General features: G+C 48.7%; 2 protein-coding genes across 2 annotated transcripts; both read right to left on the bottom strand.

The window, feature by feature from the left end:
- Positions 1-433: 433 nt before the first annotated feature.
- On the bottom strand, positions 434-2,198 carry LOC120297533 (H-2 class II histocompatibility antigen, A-D beta chain-like; the record flags this gene model as incomplete). Its single annotated transcript, XM_039320256.1, has 2 exons — positions 2,019-2,198; positions 434-706 (listed from the first exon to the last, which is right to left on the bottom strand). Coding segments are annotated over exons 1-2 (367 nt in total), but the record flags the coding sequence as incomplete, so codon positions are not given.
- Positions 2,199-8,904: 6,706 nt separating this feature from the next.
- On the bottom strand, positions 8,905-20,774 carry LOC120297535 (H-2 class II histocompatibility antigen, E-S beta chain-like). The gene is made up of 6 exons (XM_039320261.1): positions 20,599-20,774; positions 18,218-18,490; positions 10,387-10,668; positions 10,124-10,237; positions 9,861-9,884; positions 8,905-9,285 (listed from the first exon to the last, which is right to left on the bottom strand). The coding sequence occupies exons 1-6, from the start codon at positions 20,687-20,689 to the stop codon at positions 9,272-9,274; spliced, it is 798 nt and encodes a 265-aa protein (XP_039176195.1). The 5' UTR covers positions 20,690-20,774; the 3' UTR covers positions 8,905-9,271.
- Between the last annotated feature and the right edge of the window lie 585 nt (positions 20,775-21,359).

Here is a 21,359-nt window from a genome sequence, read left to right as displayed (position 1 = left end):
AATAATCTGTCCTTCTGGCCCCAAAAGGCCAGAGCTGGTTTCCAACTCCTTCCGTGCTGGGATTCTCTGCCCAGGAAAGTTCTGCATTCGGGAGGGGAAGGTCTCCCATCTGCTTCCTTCCCTGGGATCTTCAGCCGGAACCAGGACACCTTGTTGTGTAATCCCACCTTTTTTAAACTGTGATTTAAATTTTAGCCTTATCTTTATTCAAGGGTTTCGTTCTATCCTACACCCCCCCAGAGCCCCTCTTTGGGGGAGGGAGGGGGCGATTTAGAAGGATCCATCAATAGGGACAGATAGAAATGAATAAATTTCCTGCATCTGAGAGGAGAGAATGTATACAAGGAGGGAATCTTTCTCCGGAAGAAACCTAATAAATGAAAGGAAGGGGGGGTCCCGGGATACCCTCCCGAACACCCCCTCCCCCACTCACCTCTCCGGCCCACCATCTGACCGGTCTTGGCTGCCTCGTAGTTGTTCCTGCAGAAGCGATCCACTTCGGCCCTCTTGATCTGCATGAAGACCTTATCGCTGTTCCACTTGTCCACATCGGGCTGCCCCAACGGAGTGACGGCCACGTATTTCCCGAGGTCGCTGTCGTAGTAGTCCATCTCCTGCCGGTCGTGGATGTACCAGTCCAGGAGTCGCACCCGCTGCGTCCCATTGAAGAAATGGCACTCAAGCTTCCACTGGACCAGGAAATGGGCTGCAGGGAGGAGGAGGAAGAGGAGGGCCATCAGCAGGGACTCCAGGGCCCATCGTCCCCAGCTGCTAGCAAAGGAGGGACCCATACGCGAAATGGGAGGAGAGGGAGGCCTTCCGCGAGAGACTGGCAGAAGACGCCCCCTGGAGGAGAGAGGCGGAACACTCTCAGTGCCACTGGGAGGCGGACTTGCTGGGGGGGGGCTCTGAAGTGGGGAGGAAAGAAAGAGGGGGAGGGGAGGAACTTCCTGCTGGACTCCTCCATCCTCCCCAGGTGGAAAAAGGCAGGCAGAAGCTCAACTGGTCGAGCAGATCTACTCTCTGTAGAGAACTTTGGATCTAAAGGGGGAGGAATTAGGGTGTGTGTGAAACTTTCTGGGGTGGATGGAAAGTAATATCCATACCCCCCAGTCTCTCTCTTCCTTTGGGGGGGTGGGGAATATGGGGAAGGGGGAACAATGAGTGACACTCCGGAGGGGTCCCAGCCATTCAACCGCCCATCTTCCCTGGGTCTCCCCAACTTATCTTTTACCCCCCAATCTTCAGCCCAACTCCCTGCCTTGGTATGATTTTTGAGATTCAGACTTGTTCCCTTTCCCCCTCCCCAAAAGGCCCCTGCAGCCCCCCAAGAGCATCTCAAAGGGAGGGTCTCCAGCCCCCCTCACGGTAGGGATTGTTTGGGGGAGCCATAGGGGGGCAACTCAGAGCCCCCCCAATTCTCCTCTCTCACTTCCCCCTCCCTCCAGGTCCCGATAGAGCAACGGGGGATTATGGGGTGGGGGTTTCTCGGCCTCCTCCCCAAATTCAGAGCCTCCCCCGGAAGGGACCGAAGCTCAACTCCGGCCTGACTTTGAAAGCCTCACATTTGAGATTTGGGAAGAAAAGTTGAAGTCTTTGAAGAAGGAAAAAAACTTTGGCCAAAATGCAGCTTTTTCCTTGTGTGGATTCTGGTCTGAAAATGCCTCAGTTTCCCTCTTTCGCTTTCGCTTTCCCTCCCCTTCCTCTTTCCACGCAGCCGCTCCGACTCCGACCCGGCCATTTTGGAGGGGGGGGGCAGAGAGGGGCCCGGCTGCGACTCCCCACCTCGGCTACAATCGGGAAAGAGGGGGTCCCTCTCCGCCCTCCTGGGGGGGAAGTGGGGAGGGAAGGGGGAGGAGACCACGCAGAGATCGAGGCTGTCGCCGGCTCCCGTCACTCTTACCCTCTGAAGAGCTAGCAGCTTTCTTTCCCCTCTCCCCCCCCACGAGTCTCGGCGGTGCTTCCCAGCCCCCTCCTCCCCCAGCCCCTCTCCTCCCCCCTCTGAGCCCCCTCCTTACCGGGGGTCTCCTTCCCCCCTTCGCTTCCGGGGATCCGGGCCAGCGCTCCAACTACCAGCAGCAGCAGCACCAGGGGGAGCCCCGCGGAGCCCATGGACGCCGCCCCACAAGCGCCCCAGAGAGACCAGAGACGGAGACACGGAGGCTCCCAGCCCCAGAGGCGGAATCAGGGGGTTTGGATTGGGGGGAGGGAAGAGGGGGCGTTTCCCTCGAACTTCGGACCTGGGCGGGCCCAGAAGAAGCAGGAGGACCAATCGGAATTCTCCCTTCCGCAGCGTCATCGGTCTCTGGGCAGAGTCTCCCTTGACTTCACCCGATGGAGGAGTTGGGCGCAGAGGGAGAAGCGGAGAAGGGGGGGGGATTTTATGGGGGGGGAATCAGCCCTGGGACCCCCTCCCAAGAATCGACCCTCTTGAGGTTGGCTCCGTTCCTCTGGGTGGGAGTGGAGGGGATATTTTGCCCGAAGAAGAAGAAGAAAAAATCCATATCCATGGACGGGATGTATAAGAGGATCCGCGCAGGTTTTCTCCCTTGTGAAAGATCTCAGTGCTATTTTAAGAAGGATGGGCGGATGGATGGATGGACAGCATAGTAAACCAAAGAATAAATTTATAATTTATAAAATAACCCGGACAGTTAATAGAAATTCTGTGGACTTCAGTAATTCTATATACCCTCAAGTATAAGGATTACAGCCTTATCCATTAATGTCCGAAAACTTCCCCCCCAAACTATCCCAAAAACCACACATTCTTTTTTTTTTTTATGTTTCACTACACCCATGGAAGCCATTTTTTCTAGGACATTCGGGTTGTGGTCAGTTCCGCAAAGGCGGGTCAGGCCGATCCTCAATTCCCGATTCTGTTCAAAAGAGCTTTGGGGGTCCAGAGGGGGCCTGAATCCTTCCCAGGGATGGGGGGTCTGAAGGGGTCACACTCCCCCCTGGCCCAGCACCAGCCTCGGCAGGCCGGAGCCGGGTCCCCCCCCCTGCAGCTGAAGGAGGCTGCACCACAGTTGTGTACATCCAGCCAGTCGCCCAAAGTGGGTCCCAGATCCAGGCAGCATCTGGGGGGGGGGCTCCATGGCTCGCCTGATCAAAGCAGAACTCCTGGACTCTTTTCATGTTTCCCCAGGAAGATTTTGATTTTCTCTGAGTTCCTCCTGCCCCCCCCCCCAGCCCTCAATATCCCCCCCCACAAACACACAAACACACAGAGGAACTTTGTTTGTTTCTGCAACCCCCAACAGCTGGAGAAGTGCTGGAGTTTCGCTTCCCCCCCCCCGCCCCCGGCCTGAAGCGCTGGGCTCCCCCGAAGCGGAACCGAGGAACTGGCCCTGATCCAGCAGGAAACAAGCCCGGATTCTTCCCCGGGGCAGCTTCGGGACTCTCCCGCTTCTCCCCCGTGGCTGAGTCTCCCCCTCGGTCCTCTGCCCCCCCTTGAAGCGGCTGAGGGGCCCCTCCCGACCCCCGAGGAGACCCCGGACAGCCCAGGGAAGAAACCCAGGGAGGGCTGGAGAAACGTCCCCAAAGGACCCAAAGGCTCCGATTCTCGATTCTCCTCCTTCACACGTTACGGGGAGACTCGGCTCACGGGGGGGGGGGGGGAGAGATTGAAGGGCTCTGATGCCGGGAAAGGTGGAAGGAAAGAGAGGCAAAGGAGGAGAAGCAGGGAGGGGGAGGGGCTCAGCTGCAGTGGGGGGAGGGGGATGCTGACGGAGGACCTGGAGGAGTGGGGGGGAGGGGTCTCCCCAGAGAAAGTCTCTCCATGGGGGGGGGGGTTAAACGTTGACACCAACTTGACAGCAGGTAACCATCATTAGCCTCTCTGCTTCAAGGAGATCTCTGGTCTTTTCCCCACCAGTGAAAGTGCTGGGGATGGTGAGGACTAAACAAGGGTTCATTTCATGGCTGTTCAAAGTTATGACACTGAAAAAACTGACTCTTCTTTTTAAACTTTTTAATTGTTTTAATGTTTTTTTTAATAATGTCATGTATATACCTGTGTTTAGCTTTGTGTATCCAAGCCATCACTTGTTGTGAGATGGGTGGTTGTATAAATTTGGTAGCTAGATGATATAGAGGGGGCGGTAGAGAGATAGACAGAGATGATAGATAGATGATAGAGAAGAAAGAAGAGATAGATAGATGATAGATAGATGATAGATAGATAGATAGATAGATAGATAGATAGATAGATAGATAGATAGATAGGTAGATGATAGAGAGAGAGATAGGTAGGTAGATGATAGAGAGAGATAGAGAGATATGGATAGATGAGAAAGAGATGAGACAGAGAAAGAGATATAAATAGATATATAGACAGACAGACAGATAGACAAGATAGAGAGGGAGAGATGTAGATAGACACAAAGAGATGAGAGAGATGAGAGGGAGAGAGTGGGAGGGAGGGAGGGAGGGAGGGAGGGAGGGAGAGAGAGAGAGAGAGAGAGAGAGAGAGAGAGAGAGAGAGAGAGAGAGAGAGATATTCTGGGATTTCCAGACCGCTTCATCCCAGGACTAGCCTGGACTGGCCTTGCAGAGTTTCTGAGATCAGCCCTGCTGAGTGAGGGATTTTCTTCACCTGCTGATGGGGAGTCTTTCCTCTCCAGATCATCCGAAAAGCCCTTGTGGAAGAGAGAAAATAGCGTATCTGAGACAAGACTCAAAAGAAGGAGCTGCTTCTTCTTTACCCTTCATATAAAGTGTTTGATTTCATCTTCCAAAATACATTCTCCTTCTGGCACACCAATCAAAATGGGTGAAATAATCAAATTAGTTAATTCCCATTTTAAAAAGCACCCTTTCAAACCGGCGCAAAGAGTGGCAAGAACACTGGATTAAAAAAAAACCATGTAAGGCAGAGTTAGGAGGGTCTTATGGGGAACAGAAGGAGACCATTTTTCCTAGGCAGCAAAAGGAGGGAAAGAAAGGGAGCAAATGGATCAGTCTCAAAGGAAGGATTTGGCCCAAAGGCTTTGAATTAAAGTGGTTGGGAATCTCCTGGCCTTTCTCCACATTTGATTTCAGTGCCCAGGGGAGACGCCCCAGATGGGAAGCATCCAGAATCTGCTCTGCAAAAATGTAACAGAATAATAGAGCTGGAAGGGACCTTGGAGGTCCTCTAGTCCAGCCCCCTGCCCGTGCAGGAGAGAGACCCTATAGCACTTCAGACAAATGGCTGTCCAGTCTCTTCTTAAAAGCCTCCAGTGATGAAGCCATCACAACTTCTGGAGGCAAGCAGTTCCACTGATTAATTGTTCTCACTGTTAGGAAATTACTCCTTAAATCAGTGGTTCTCCACCTGTGGGTCGGGACCCCATTTGGGGTCGAACGGCCATTTCACGGGGGTCGCCAAACAACGCAGTCTGCCATTTTTTCCCCCTTTTCCTTAGCTGTGCTACTCCCTTTTATTCTATTGGCTTTTTAGAAAGCCATTCTATTGGCTTTCAAAAGCCAATAGAAGAGACTCTCTTGAATAGAGTCTAATTCTATTGGCTTTCAAAAGCCAATAGGAATTGTCCAGGCTGTCTCTGCCCTGCTGAGCCCGCCAAAAGTCCCAGTCTGCAAACGGGGCTGCACCAGTTGAGTCATCCTTGACTTACGACCAGTTGAGTCGTCCTCGACTTACGACTGGTTGGGAGTCGCGGCATTAAAAAGGTTGAGAACCACTGCCTTAAATCCAGATCTTCCATCCACTGCTTCTCGTCCTGCCTTCAGGGGCTTTGGAGAATAGCTTGACTCGCTCTTCTTTGGGGCAGCCCCTCAAATATTGGAAGACTGCTAATCTGTCCCCCCTCGTCCTTTTCTTCGTTAAACTAGACTTACCCAATTCCAGCAACCGTTCTTCGTATGTTTTAGCCTCCAGTCCCCTGATCATCTTTGTTGCTCTTCTCTGCTCTCTTTCCAGAGTCTCAACATCTTTTTTACATCATGGTGACCAAAACTGGATGCAGTATTCCAAGTGTGGCCTTACCAAGGCATTGAAGAGTGGTATTAATACTTCACGTGATCTCGATTCTGTCCCTCTGTTGAGGCAGCCTAGGACTCTTAGTGAGATTGGAGTCCAGTGGGGCTGACCCCCTAGTTCCCTTCTCTACTTTATGGGGGACAAAGTTGTCTGCTAGGTTCATCAGGAGCCTGCTGGATCTCCCACTAGGCGCAAAAAACTGTCTCCCAGTTGATGTCAGGGTGGTCAAAGTCCCCCATTGTTATTTTGCTCTGCTTTCTCCATGCCTTAGCTGACTGATTAAGAAAAATTTCATCTATTTCCTCTGTTGGGTTGGGGGGCTTTATAGTACACACCAATGGTGATGTCGTTCTGTTTTCCCTTTTTTTTAACCCAAATGCTTTCAAGGAGATTTTTGTCTTTGTTCTGTAGCATTTCTGTAGTTATTTCTTATATATAGTGCAACTCCACCTTTTATTAAGTCTGTTTCTTTTCAACACTTTAAATGTTAAGATACTAAATTTAGTAGATGGAACAGTAAAGTGGACAATGGGCCGGGAGACAGAGTTGTAGTTGATTGGATGGAGAGTGCTGGCTCCTGTATGAGGTTATCTATGCAATGATTGGTTGCTGTGGGTGTAAAGGGGGCATTTCCCCCCTTTTCCCCGCCCTTTTCTTCTGTGTGCTCCGACTGCTGATTGATTTATCTCATGATGTTTCTGTGTTCCTGATTATCTTTTCTGTTGTGAATATAGATACTAAATAGATTTATATAACACTACAGGTTTGTGTCATTTGGACAGCTGCTATGCAATATAAATATTATACTTATGGATGTAAAACTACAAGTTTGTGTCACTTCATTTGAACAGCTGCTGCGCAATTCCTCAACATTAAATCTCTTAAATTGTGCCTTCCAGTCATGGGTTTCATCCCACTGAGTTTCGGTGATTGCAACGTCATACCTGCCTTTGGGTTTCAAGTTCTCCCTGGTTTATTCCTCATACTTTGAACATTGGTGTAGAAGCATCTGAGTCCCTTTTGATTGCCCTGTGTTTGGTTTCCACATCCCCTCTTTTTGTGTCCGAGTTCTCCTTTTTCCTTTCCATTTGGTTGATTGCCCAGAGATTTGTGCTTGGAATTAGCTTCTAAAAAATCCGTCTCCCTCCTCCTTTGGTTTCAGTTTAAGACCCGTCAGCTAAGACAAGCCAGTTGGTTTCTGAAGATGACATTCTCAGTTCTTGTGAAGTGTAGCTCATCCCCTGCCATGAGCCCCTCATGTGGGTATTGTAGACCATAGTCCAAGAATCCAAAGTTCTCTCGACAGAACCATCCTCTAAGCCAGGAGTTGACTTCAAAGGCTGTGCATATCCTCATTGGATGCTGACCTTTATTGGAAGTACAGAAGGGAACACGACCTGTGCTCCCATCTCTTTGGCTTTGATCCCTACCTGCTCATAATCTCTTGATATTGTTTCCAGGGACTTTGTGTATCATTCATCCCCACATGAAAGAGGAGAAAAAAATAATAAAATAATCTGTGGATTATTTTTAGTGAGCTCACTCACATCGTTGATAGTTGTTCCTGGGAAACAGCTAACTGCTAGTTTGACTGTCCATTCTACAAATTGCTGGTTCAGTTCCTCTGAGCAATAAATCCTCAACCACCAACACACAACTTTGTTTATCTTAAGGAAGTCTGGTCTGATTATTTTTTCTGCAATTGGTACATTGGGTGTTGTCCCATTTCCAGGTGCCCACAGGCCCTTTTCCAACAGAGGGTGTTATTGACAGGAGCCCAAGTCTTCTCTGTGTTTGAGACAGTTCCTCCACCAACCTATTGTTTATGTGCCCCAGATGAGGAATGGGAGGGAGACAAAATCTGCCCTTGGAGATCGATGCCAGGGGAATCCTGCAGAAGCAGCCTGGATGGCTTCCGGAGGGGGCAAGGCTCAGTGGGAGAGCTATCTAGGGGCATCTAGGGGTGCTGGGGAGAAGGGAGGGGTCTTCCACTCAGAGTTGCCCCCTTGACCTTTCCTCTCTCCCGCAGAGCTGCTCTCCCTCCCTCCCCCCTGATGGCAAATGTCTCCTACACCAGGAATGGCTTCGGCTGGACTTTCTGCTCTGGCCCAAAGAGGCCCTGGGGAAGACACCCTTCCCAACACCCCCTGCCCAGGAGCCCTCAGACCAGGGAGATGGACATCAGGGCGACCTTTCCAGAGATCAAGGCCATTGGCCACAGGACCACTCAGGGCCTTTTCTGAGGGGGGGTCTCAGATGAGCTCCAGTTGGGGGCCAAACGTGAGACTCTCACAGGACTCTCTCTGTTGGGGACCATCGGATCAGGATGGGGTCCTCCACCCAGGACATGAAGCAGAAAGACTCTCAAACTGTGCAGGAGACGCTGCTCTAGGGGTCTCCTCTGCCCAGAGAGAGGGGGCTTCAGACACAAAGGCAGGAAGGGCTGTGGGGTGGCAGTGGTGATAGGTGGGCAGTCCTGGAAAAGGCCTCTGAGGTCTCAGGTGGAAAGAGGGACACGTAAGGTACTAAAATGGGGCAGGACCCTCCAGTTGTGAAGGAGAGAAATGGCACAAATGGCCGGGTGAGTGTAGGGGGAGTCTCGGGTGTCTCCCAATGGCTCCCCACAAGGGCTTGAAGCGGACCATGCCTCCTGGCATCCTGGTCCTCAAAAGTAGGGTTGAGGAGAAGCAGAGAAAGGGGGCCTCCGAGCAGGAGGGGAGTCCTGCCCCTTCCCCTCCCTGGATCTGCCCACCCTCCTCCAGAACCAGTTTTGACTTCGGACCTGAAGTAGTCGGGATGGTTGATCCAGAGGCAGGGGAGGTGTCAATCTGGGGAGGGGAGGGGGAGAAGGGAGGACCCTCCTATGGGGAAGAGGGAGGAAAGAAGAGGAGGAAAAGAAAGGAAGGAAGGACGAATTCCAGGATTTTTCCTACAATGTTTATTCTTTTAGAGCAAAGGGAAGGGATTCGGATGAAGAGTAATGAAGATGAAGCTGCTGTGGATTTAAAGCCAGGAGAGATTTGGGTGTCTGGACTGACAGGCAGGTCCAGAGTCCTAGGGGTCAGTCTAGATAGGCTCCACTGCTCCCTCACAGAAAGAGAGGCCTTCAAAGGAAAGCCAGAGGGGTCTCAGCAGGAAAAGCTCCGGGCTGCCATTCTCCTCCTCCCTCCAATCTAAAATCTTGACCCTCCATTTTTCAGAGGTTGCAAAAAAGAGACAGAAATTCTTCAGCTAATGGAAAAAAGCCCCTTCCTTTCCCATCAGGAAGCAGGAAGGACGGCAGGATTAATTCATGAGTGCTGTAGAAAAAAAGAGATGGGGAGAAATTTAGAAAATAAAGTGAAGCCAGTGTAAATAGCTTATTATTCCTCTCTTTCAGCCACCCCCCAGACAGGCCCACATTGCAGGGGGGTGGTTGATTGGTAGGAACAAAATGAGGGAGTTTCCCCCCCTTTTTTCAAAGTGGAAAAGGATGCAAAGGACCAGCAATTCATCTCCAGAGGCTTATTAAATTTTTCCCAATTGACTTAATTGGGGAGTTAATCAAGAGAGGAGCCCCCCCCCAGATGTTTCATATGAACAAAGAAGATGGGGCCAGGATGGGGAGTGGTAGCAAAGCTGGAAATTGTGTGAAATGTCACAAGGAGACTTCCCTTATCTTTTGCAATTTCCCAAAACCTGGAAATCTCCTGGGCCAGATTTTAGTGTTTATGTGTGTGTGTTTGTTTTTGATTGCACTGTTTTCAGGTCTCTGCCCAAATTTTCAAAAATTTGTGTTATCCACAGCTAGGAGGTTTTGTTCAGGCACTTTTTTTTTTTAAAGGAACAATTAACGAATGTTAAAGAAATATCTATAACTTGGGGAGAAACTCACCTGCAGGAGGCTGGATGGGAGTTGCTGGAAGGAGAAAAAGACCCAATCAGGACCCTTCATGGGCTGGAAGACTCAAGAGGTCTCCCTCCCCATCAATAGCCCATAATAGGTTGCAGGATGCTCACTTATACAGTAGACCTTCAAACAACAGAATTTCCCAAGCAAATCTCCAAGGGGGCCTCCTTGCCATCTGCTAAGCTTGCTGAGAGGCCTCCCCTGGATGGTCCCCTCCCCACAATCTCTCATCCAGCCCCCAGACTCACCATTCTTGCTCTTCAGGTAGAGGGAGAGCCCCATGGCAAAGAAGATCACCCCGATCACGGCTGCCACGATCCCCGTCCAGAGTTTGCTCTTGGCAGAGTTGGAGGATCGGGGCTCTGGGGAAGGAGAAGGAGCCTCACTGAGTAGGAAGATCAGGGCCACCTTCCCCCCCAGGAGGGTCCATCCCAGCTCCCCCCATAGGGAGGGTCTCTTCCCCCTTCTCAGGGCAGGAAAGGGTCCCCAGAGGGGGAGGGGAGGGGCTCACCCCACTGGGTGATGATCGGGGCCTCCAGGCTGGCATGCTCCACCTGGCAGGTGTAGACGTCCCCTCGCTGGGGCTGGGTCTCCAGCATCACCTGGAGCTGGTAGGTCCAGTCTCCATTCTGGAGCTCCTCCCCAAAGGCCACACCCTCCTCCTCCGGCCGCCCGTTCTTCAGCCATCGGACCTCAATCTCCACGGGGTAGAAGCCCCTCACGATGCAGAGGAGGATGGTGTTAGGGGAAGTGGGATCCAGCTTGGTGGGGGAGATGGAGACGGTGGGCTTGGCTGGAGGGGGGAGGGGGGGAGAAGGGACATGGGGGGGAGACACAGGCGGGGCCACAACAGAAAACCAAGTTGGTTAGTTCAGGCCAAGAGCCCTTTTCACGCCTGAAAATATTATTTGTTTTAAGTCATTTCCAAAGCAAATTGCAGCAAAAAATTAAACGGGATCCTGAAAGATGGAAAAATATAAATCGTTCCTGGTTGGGATCAGTTTCCATCATCAAATTGCACAAGTCCAAGAGGAATAAATACTGGAAACGCCCCAGAACGGAAGGAATTTCCTGCCAGATTTGGGGGAGACGGAAAGAGACCCAGAAGACGGGAAAGACACACAGCATGTTTTGGAGAATTGCAGGGATCCCATTCAAAGGAAAACCACATTTTTAAAAAATAGGTAGAATACCGGAACATTTATTTATTTATTAAATTTGTTTGCCACCATCTCATGATAAAATGACTCTAGGCAGCTTACAGCAGGGCTTTTCAACTGGTGATCTTATTCACCTGTGGTACATGAGCACATGGCAGATGGTATGCTGCCCTGCCCAGCCAAGTGTAGTGGGAAAGGGAACGAGCCAGTGCAGGCAAGGACTTACTGTGAGAGAGTCCTCTGGAGCTGCAGAGTGGCTGGGGCGAGGCAAAGGCCCCAGGCTCACTTCCGGTTCACCCCCCTCCCCCATGAGAAAGGAAGAGGAGGGCACAGAGACAAGAGATGCTATAACAGGAGGCAGTTTGGGTCGGGAGAAGGAGAGAGAGAAAAAGAAGGGAGGAGGAGGAGCCAGCTCTAGTTGCACACAATGGAAAGAAGGAGGAGGGTGGGGGGAGAGGAGAGGAGATCAAGGAGGCCGGCCACAACTGGATCTACAACTTCTTTTGCAGTCACCTATGCTGGCAGCAACCAAGAGGCAAGGAACGTAGGGAGGAGGGGTTGCTCTCCATGATGAATGAAGAAAGGCAGCAATGAACAAAGGCAGCATCGGGTGGAGGTGAGGCAAGGAGTGAGATGGAGAGTGGAATGATTCATTTGTGCTTTTGTGACTTTGAAGTTCTGGGATTTGTGCAATGGGGGCTTTATTTTCTTAAAGAGTGTTTGGCAATTTCTATTTGGCTGATGGCTGATGTCTCATGTTAGCTTCTATTGCTCTGCTATTGTTAGCTGTAAGTTTTGCTGCAAGAGATTTTGAAGAATTTTTCTCCTGAATGGATTTTGCCTGTAGCTTTCCTTTACTTATGAATGGAGCCATTTGGGGAGGCTGCCTTAGTCAGCAGCCATACTTACTACATCTTTTTTTTTGTTCCTTAAGTGTGCACTGCGCTCCTTAACTTCCCTTTCTAGCCAGTAGCTAATTCTTAAAGGGGAATGTGCCTTTTTAAGCTAGTTCCCTCAATGGCTTGTCTTTTCTGTCTCTGGAGGCTTTTCCTTGTTCAGTGAATATATGGAAGAAGGGAAATGGGGGGGGGTCAAATTCTTCCTTCAGAAGGAGATGGGAATGAGAAAGAGGGAGGGAGGGAAGGAGGGAGGGAGGGAAGGAAGTCCCGCCTTAGCACTTGGCCACCTGCCAATGACTTTGTTGTCAAAAGGTTGCAGAGGGATTTTGCGCGCGCGATGGCGGCTACTTTGTAGCTGTCCTCCTGGGTAAGTGTAAGAACCGCTATGAACAGCAGACATCAGCTGTTCAGCGGTTCAAAACCCCCTCCCGGGCAAAGGGGGGGGCAAAGAGTTGTCTGAATAGTGGTAGAGCCTCTTATGCACCCCCCAAGTTTTTCTTTTGGGGAGTGAAAGGAGTGCTCCCACGGAATTCAGACTGTCTCCGCTTCCCAGCTGCTTTTGTCCTTAGGGACAAAACGAGCCACTGCAAACACCTCCGTGATTAAAGAGAACTGGTGAGTTTTTTTTTTATAAACGGACAGAGCTGAGTAGAGGATTTAGTTTTTGCTTTCTTTGATTTATTTGGATTTCAGGTTTCAAGACTTGTTTTTACTTTTATACTCCCTCTTTTTATTTTTTTTTCTCTTTGTTGAAAGGGAAAGTAAAATGGCGATCGGCAAGCCTCTCGGTGTTTTTTTTTGGGGGGGGAAGCTAGAATGGTGACCGGCAGGCTTTTTGGTGTTTCTTTTTTTCCCTTTCCTTTTTTCTTTTTTGTTTTTTTATGATTGGAATGGAGTGTTAGTATTATTATTTTTGTTTAGTTTTTGTGTTTTGTATTTTGTATTTTTTGTTACTTTTTAAAAAATGGAACGGATTTTTTCTATTTAATTATTTTTTTTCTTCTCCTTTTTTCTTTTTTTTTCTGAACCCCTTTCTTTTTAATAATGATCCCTTTTGAAGGATTTTTTTTTTTGAATTTAGGGAGTTAATTTCATATTTTTTTTTTTTTGCTTAATTCTTGTAATTTTTAAGAAGGAGTAAAGTTTTTTTAAGATGGCTCCAAAGCGTCCAGTAATCTCTACAGCTTCCAAGGTGGCTTCTTCTTCGGTGTTATCATCAGGGCAACAACCTAAATTAATAGCTTCACTTTCTTCCCTGCCACAGTCAATAATGGTGAAGGACTTGCAAGATATGATGGGAGATGTTATACTTCAAATTAGGGGAGAAATGAAAGAGATTTTAGAGGAAAATAACAAGACTTTGAGGCAAGAGATAGTTTTAACTTTAAAAGGAGTTGCCTCTGTTCTTGAAAAGTTGAACTCTCGTGTAGAAGAAGTAGTAGAGAAAGTGGAATTGATGGAGGAAAAATTTGAAAGTATGGAAAAAGAGATGAAAAACTTTCAGGATGAGATTCTTATGCTTCAATATAAACAAATGGAATATGCTTTAAGAATCAGAGGTTTACATGAGTCTGTGCAAGGAGATTTGAGAGAGATGGTGGCAAAGGACTTTGCTCTGATTCTGAATAGAGAAGAAGAGGAAATACTTAGTGGAATTGATCAGACATTTAGAGTTAACTCTGTGGTGGCAGAGCAAAAGAACTTGCCAAGAGATGTGGTAATTTACTTTGGGAAAAGATCCTTGCGCAATGAAATTATACAAGCTTTTTATAAGAAGAGGTTTCAAATTGCTTCACAAGATGTTATAATTTTAAAGGAGATCCCACCAAAAATTTTAAGAAGAAGAAAGGAGTTTGCTTTTTTAGCAGACGAACTTAAAAAGAGACAAATTTTGTTTAGATGGGATGTTCCGACTGGAATGGTGGTGAGCTACCTGGGGATACGTTATAGTCTTAATACTGTTTCTAAAGCAAAAGATTTTTATACTTCGGTCCTGGGGGTAAGCTCATCGTCACCTATTATGTTTAAAGCTTTGGAAGAAAAAAAGGCAGAATTGCAGCCAGAAGTGCTTAGAATTATGAAAATTGGGAAACTTCAGTTTGAGGGGCCTCAACAAGTAGAGATGGAGGAGCAGAAGACAACCTGTGCAACATATAATTGTAAAGACAAGGATCAACAGAAGAAGTTTAAGGAAGTTCCACAAGTATTGGTTCCTGAATTTGCGGGAGAAGTAGGATTTATAAATTCTTTGGAGCAACCTTTAATGCCAGAACTGCAGTCTGAAGAGCCTATATTAATTAAAAATGGGAGGCCTCAACAAGTAGAGATGGAGGAGCAGAAGATAACCTGTGCAACATACAATTATAAAGATAAGGATCAACAGAAGAAGCTCAAGGAAGTTCTACAAGAGATGAAAGACCAGAAGACAACTTGTCCAACATATAAACGTATAGAAAAGGAGGTTGAGGAAGCTTCACAGGTATTGGTTCCTGAGACTTGTGCAACATATAAATGTAAAGAAAAAGTAACATATAAACGTAAAGAGAAAGACCAACAGAAGAAGGAGGTTGAGGAAGTTTCACAGGTATTGATTCCTGAGCTTGTGGGAGAACCAGGACTTACAAATTTTTTGGAGCGATCTTCAAGGGCAGATTTTAATGCATTTCTTTCGTTGCTTATGGGCAAGAGAGACTGATAAGGATTGTGTTTATAGTGGACGCAACCGGCTATTGGACAGAAGATTATGGATACTGAATGAAAATTTTAGATAAGAAGTTTGTGTTTATAGTGGACGCAACTGGCTACTGGATAGAAGACTATGGAGACTGAATGAAAATTTTAGATAAGAAGTTTAAGTTTAAGTATTTTGTTTAAGATTATTGAGATTGTGGGAGAATTAAAATTTATAATGTTTTTGGAAAATGTCTTAAGTAATGTTTATATATGTGTTTTGGGATAATAATATAAATATGATATGAAAAGGTTTAGAGTATATTATAAAATGATGGATAATAATATAAATGATATGAAAAGGGTTTAGAGTATACTATAGTTTGTTTAAAGATTGGTTTCTTTTTTTATTATTTTTATTATTATTATTTTTAAGAGAAGTTAATTTGTTTAATTAAATTTTAGATAAGAAGTTTAAATATTATTATTAATATTTTTAAGAGAAAATAATTTGTTTAACTAAATGTATCTAGATTTGTTTAGGATTTATATGTTTTTTAAATTTTTTTTTTGATAGGAGAGAAGATTATGAAGATTGAAGGAAATACGTATTTACTTTAAATATTCAAAGAGTATTTAGTTTTAATGGCATAACAAAGGTTTATATGTTTATTTTTCTGTTCTAGGATAAAGAAAGAGGGAGAGATTAGATTTTATATTATAGGTATAGATATTCAAAGAAAGTAATGTTTAAATTTGTGTTTTGGAGGGAGTTTATATAGAATGATGATTGTATTTAGATTTGTTTAGGATTTATAAGTGTTTTAAGTTTTTTTTTTAATTAAGCCTGTACTCAGCTCTGGGAAGCCCAGGGGAGGGTTTGGGAGGTTTGGGGAGGGGGGGGAGGGTAAGGAAGGGTGGGGGGGTATGGGGAGGGGATTTGTTTTTGTAAAACTTAAAAAACTTTCAATAAAAAAAAAAGGTTGCAGAAGGGGATCACATGACCCTGGGACACTGTGACCATCATAAATATGAATCCGTTGCCAAGCATCCAAATATAAATCACATGACCCTGGGCATGCTGCAATGGTCATAAGTGTGAAAAATGGTCATAAGTCATTTCAGTGGAATTGCAACTTTGAACAGGGGTTTTTTTTGGGTCATCAAGTGTTTGACACCTTGCTAGGTGGTACTCGAATATTGCCATATCCTAAAAGTGGTACAGTCGGTGAAAAGGTTGAAAAGCCCTGGCTTACAGCATTAGAACATTAAAGTCCTAACAGATAAATATTTCTGTAGCAATCAAAATGGAATTCCCAGTCAAGATAAAATTACAGTTAAAAGATGGGGAGGAACAGGAGGTGTGAGGGGGGAGGGGGGATTGCCTCTGAATTCAACAACTACCTCCAGTGTGAGGCTCCCCATGAGGACCCCCTGATTTTGAGCCAGACTTCGCCTAATCTGTACTTGAACCTTTGGTTTTTTCTGCCCAGGTTCCCCCCCCCAACCTCTCCCTGCAGCTTCTGGCCTCCCTCCCAGCCCCATTTCCCCTGGGGAGGGAGGTGGGGAGGGATCCCACCCTCCTGCCTGGGATGGGGGGCAGGCAGGGGTCTAGGACAACTCAGCCAACTCAACGCAGCACAAAAGTTACACAATATGGAAGAAATGGAGAAAGAGAATCAGGAAAGGAAGGAGGCCGAGGGAGGAAAGAAATGAAATGTGAAGGACAAAATTTAAAAAATATTTTAGAAATTATTTTAAATAATTAAATAAAATTGTTGAATTGTCCTGCAGTGAGTTGCCCTATTCCAGACAGGGAGGGGGGAAAGGATCTGGGGGGGATCTTGGGGAAAGGGAAGGTGGGGGCAGTTGGTGGCTGAGGAGATCAGGCAGATCCCAGGACCACAGAAGAGATCCCTCTTGATCTCCTCCTTCAGCAAATGGCACAACTCTTGGGTGGATTAATGGGGGGCTGAGTGACCCCCCCAAGAGGGTCCTTCTTAGATCCACTCCCGATCAGAGAACTTTTGCTAGCAACGTTTCTCTCCGTTGAGGGATTCTCTGTTGAACAGCTCATTATATAAAGTTTAAGAACCTGCAATTTTGAAAGGTTTGGTTATTTGTAATTTAGTCCTGGGATCTGGTCAGGATTTTTTAATGAACAGTTCATTATGCTCCTAGGTTTGCAGGGAATAATTTAGGAGAAAAAATGAATTCCAGACTGAATATGCGGAGAACAAAATCTGTGTCGGTTCCCCTTAAATATTCCATAATTTCCGGAAGGAAATTTCTCTTGGGATTTGGTGGTTTTTCTCTTGTGGAAGAAAGACCTTATTTAATTCTTTGGTAGCGTATTATTTTTGGAGACCCTGGCAACAACAAATGGCAACAACTGCAGATGAAACACTTGTTTTGCACAATGAAACCTTATCAGTTGATAGAAATAAATGTTTTTTAAATATAAACAAATAAAACTAGAACAACAAACGTAGGCAATTTGCCAGGAATCTGGAACAGGGAACTAAATGATCCGAGGCTTCAGGGCTGAACGAATGCCCGAAATTCATTTTTAATGTTTGTGGGTTTTTTTTTTTTAATCTTTGCCCCCAAATTTCAGGGGGGGGTTTCTCCCAGACCCCCAACATTGGATGAACAAATGACTCTGAATAAAGGATAAAAAGAACTAAAAGAGGGACAGGGCGCAGCAGACGAAAGAGGCTTCCCTGATTCCCTTTTCCAGATCTTTGGAAGTTCAATTTTTATCCTGAAATCCCAAAGGCCCCAGAGGTGAAGGGAGCCCCTCCCCCCCTCCTGGCCTTCCGGAAAGGGGTGAAAAGGGGGCTTTGGGGATTTTGTTGGGGGGGGCAGAGAGGAGGAGGCAGCCGTGGGGCCGGTCAGCCTCCTGAAGCCCCCCCCCCTTTTCATGAATGTTCATCACTGGATTTTAATCATTCCTGCCTTTTAAATCTTAAATTCTATAGATTATTTTGGTGGCTTTATATTTTATGTGAACACCAAGCAAAGTCCTTCTGTGGGAGAGAGAGATGGTTTTAAAAGTTGATAAGTTTAAATCTATAAAGAAATGTTGATTTATTTATATAAAATATTATATTTAAATATTATATAGCATATAGTATAGATTATTATTGAAATATCTCTATATACTGGGCAAAAGAGAGACCTTCCCGGATTCCTCCCTCCCCCCCAAGAAAAATATAATATTTGGTATAATTTTCTGGAAAGAAGTTTTTCGGGGCAGGGGAAACTTTGGACCCTGGGAAGAGAAGGAAGATGATGGGAGGGATGGGAAGGAGGGGAATCTATTTCTTCCCTTTGGCATGTTTCATTCTCATCACTGTAGAATTTCAAACTTTTTAACATGTTTAATTTTTAACCTTATTTTTTATACATTTTTATTTAGGGTGATGTTATATCTTTTGCCATTCAGATCCCCCCTTTGAGGGGGGGGCGATTTAGGAGTATCAATAAATAACAATAATTCCATAGATCGGAGGGCACAGAACACATCAGGGGCAAATCTTTCTCCGGGAGACTCCTAAGAAATGAAATGAAAAGGGGGGGGGTCCCTGCATTTCCCCCCCCCCACACTCACCTCTCCGGCCAACCACGGAATTGCTCTGGGAAACCTCGTAGTTGTGTCGGCAGAAGCGATCCACTCCGGTCTTCTGGTACTGCAGCTTGTGCTTATCCCTGTTGAAAGCCTCCGCATCCCCCTTCCCCAACGCCGTGACGGCCTCATACTCCCCGCGGGCGCTGTCGAAGCGGAGATACTCCTCCCGGTCGTAGAAGTACCTGTCCAGGTATCGCACCCGCTGCGTCCCGTTGGAGAAATGGCAGTCGGTCTTCCATTGGTACAGGAAATGGGCTGCGGGGGGGGGGGGATGGAGCAGAAAGAAGAAAGCCCTCAGGAGGGACTCCAGGGCCCATCGTTCCCAGCGGCTCCTAGAGGAGGGGCGGAGCGACGGGAAGGCGGAGGGACGGGAGACCTGTTGCGAGGCACTGCCGGAAGGCGCCCCCTGGAGGAGGGATGGGGAACTGTCGGTCCCAGCGGGATTCCCCTTTAGTGGGGATTGGGAGGGGGGAGGAAAATGAGGGAGGGGAGGAGCTTAGTGAGGGACCCCCTCCATCTTCCCCAGGGTGGAAAAAGACAGGCAGAAGTTCAGCTGGTCCAGCACTCGGCCTAACTGTCTGCAGGGAACATTGGATCCCGGTGGGGCCTCTTTGCCCCCAAACTGGCAGGAAATATAGGGGGAGGGAAGAGAACCCCCCTCTGGGCTGGAAGGGAAAATAATATCCATGCTTCTCTCTCCCTCTCCCTTTCGGGGCATAAGGGGCGGGGGTCACAATCAGGATACCCACACCCATGCTCCTGGGCTGTCCCCGCCCTTCAAGCCCCGCCTTCCCTTTTCCTCTCCCCCCCGTCCCTATCTTCAGCCCCACAAGCTGCCTTTGGATGATTTTCGAGGCCTCTTTCCTCTCCCCTCCCCCAAAGACCCCCCTGCAGCCCCCAAGAGCGTCTCAAAGGGAGAGGATCCAGCCCCCTTCACTAAAGGGATAGTTTTGGGGAGCCAATTTAGGGGAGCAATTCAGAGCCTCCCAAATATCCTTCTCCCTCAGTTCCCCCCTCCCCTCCAGGTCCCGATTCAGCAATGGGGGAAAATGGGGTGGGGGGTCTGGGTCCCTTCCCCAAATTCAGAGTCTCCCCCAAGAAGGAATCCAGCTCAACTCTTCCCTCCCCTTAAAAAAATGGAGATTCAGAAGAAAAACTGAGGTTGCAAAAACACTTTTGCCAAAAAAAAAAAAACCCCTCTTTTTCTTATATTCTTTGCTGGCCTTTGTGGATTCAGCTCTGAAAGTGCCTCAATTTCCCTCTTTCACTTTCGCTTTCCGTCTCCTTCCTCTTTCAGTGCAAGAAACTTTGGGGGTCAGGCGCTAATTCGGGGTGCGCAAGGTCCCCCTCCCACCCAGCCACGGGGGCCGGGCGAGAGAGGGGCCCAGCTGCCTCTTAACGCACCTTGGTTCCCTTCCCGAGATCCCTCTCCGTCCTCCTGAGGGAGGGGGCGGAGACCACGCGGAGATCGAGGCTCCTGCAGGCTCCCGTCTCTCTTGCCCTCCACCCCTTTTCCCCCTACTCGGGTCCCAGCCCCTCTCCTCCCCCCGCTGAGCCCCCTCCTTACCGGGGGTCTCCTTCCCCCCTTCGCTTCCGTCAGGGGGAGCCCAGCGGAGCCCATGCACGCCGCCTCACAAGCGCCCCCCAAAAGAGGGGAGAGAGACACGGAGGCTCCCAGCCCCAGAGGTGGAATAGATGGGTCTGGAATGGGGGGAGGGGGCGTTTTCCTCGAATTTCGGACGTGGGAGGGTCCAGGAAAGCGGAGGGACCAATGGGAGCCTCAGCGTCTCCCAAGAAGGAATCCAGCTCAACTCTTCCCTCCCCTTAAAAAAATGGAGGTTCAGAAGAAAAACTGAGGGTGCAAAAACACTTTTGCCAAAAAAAACCCCCCTCTTTTTCTTATACTCTTTGCTGGCCTTTGTGGATTCAGGTCTGAAAATGCCTCAGTTTCCCTCTTTCGCTTTCGCTTCCCGTCTCCTTCCTCTTTCAGTGCAAGAAACTTTGGGGCTCAGGCGCTAATTCGGGGTCCGCACGGTCCCCCTCCCACCCAGCCACGGGGGGGGGACGAGAGGGGAGCCCAGCTGCCTCTTATCCCACCTGGGCTGCCTTCCCGCGACCCCCGCCCCACCTCGGCCACAACAAGGGAAGAGGGGAGGGGGCTCCCTCTCCGTCCTGCGGGGGGAAATGAGGCGAGGCAGGGGCGGAGACCACGCGGAGATCGACGCTCCCGCAGCCTCCCGTCTCTGTTGCCCTCGACCCCTTTCCCCGCACTTTTGGGGTCCCAGCCCTTTCTTCCCCCCACCCCCAGGGGCTCTGACGGCCCCTCCCAGCCCCTCTCCTCCCTCGACGAGCCCCCTCCTTACCGGGGGTCTCCTTCCCCCCTTCGCTTCCGGGGATCCGGACCAGCGCCCCCGCCAGCAGCAGCAGCACCAGGAGGAGCCCAGCGGAGCCCATGGACGCCGCCCCACAAGCGCCCCAGAGAGACCAGAGACGGAGACGCGGAGGCTCCCAGCCCCAGAGGCGGAATCGGGGAGTCTGGATTGGGGGGGGAGGAGGAGTTTCCCTCGAACTTCGGACCTGGGAGGGCCCAGGAAAGCGGAAGGACCAATGGGAATTTTCCCTTCTGCAGCATCATCGGTCTCCGGGCAGAGCCTCCCTTGACTTCGCCGGATAGAGGAGATAGTTCGGCGCAGAGAGAGAAGCGGAGAAAGTTGGGAGGGGGGGGGGACAATCCCTTCAGTCAGGGTGGGAGGGGCTGCATTTTAGGGGGGCGTTTCAGGCCAGCTCCGGAGGGGAGGGCGGACTTCCTTTTGCGCCCCCCCTCGTGATTCTCAACCAGAGTCTCCTTTTCTCTGAGTGTCTGGAGGGGTGGACTAGATGCCCTTTCGGTTCCCAGAGGGAGCCTAGAGCAAAGTGGAGGCAGAGCTTGAGGGCTCCTCTTGGGCTCGCCCGGCTCAGTTTGGGGGCAGGAAATCCCCCCCCCCACAGGTCTGGACCATATGGGGGGGGGGAGAACTGCAGACACAGGTACACACACACACACACACACACACACACACACACACACACACACACACACACACAAACTCCCAAACCCTTCAGGCAAGCGATTCCAGATGTTATA

The sequence above is a fragment of the Crotalus tigris genome, unplaced genomic scaffold, assembly GCF_016545835.1.
Source record: "Crotalus tigris isolate CLP2741 ecotype Arizona unplaced genomic scaffold, ASM1654583v1 scf7180000023632.101745, whole genome shotgun sequence".
NCBI lineage: Eukaryota > Metazoa > Chordata > Lepidosauria > Squamata > Viperidae > Crotalus > Crotalus tigris.
The sequence above is the reverse complement of the archived record's forward strand: the minus strand, read 5'-3'. Positions and strand labels throughout refer to the sequence as shown.

Coding starts and splice junctions, on each gene's coding strand:
- LOC120297535 (XM_039320261.1), bottom strand. CDS start 20,689: ATGGGCTCCGCTGGGCTCCTCCTGGTGCTGCTGCTGCTGGCGGGGGCG. Junction 18,491..20,598: donor AGGGGGGAAGGAGACCCCCG/GTAAGGAGGGGG, acceptor CCCCCCCCGCAG/CCCATTTCCTGTACCAATGG. Junction 9,885..10,123: donor CTACCTGAAGAGCAAGAATG/GTGAGTCTGGGG, acceptor TTCTCCTTCCAG/CAACTCCCATCCAGCCTCCT.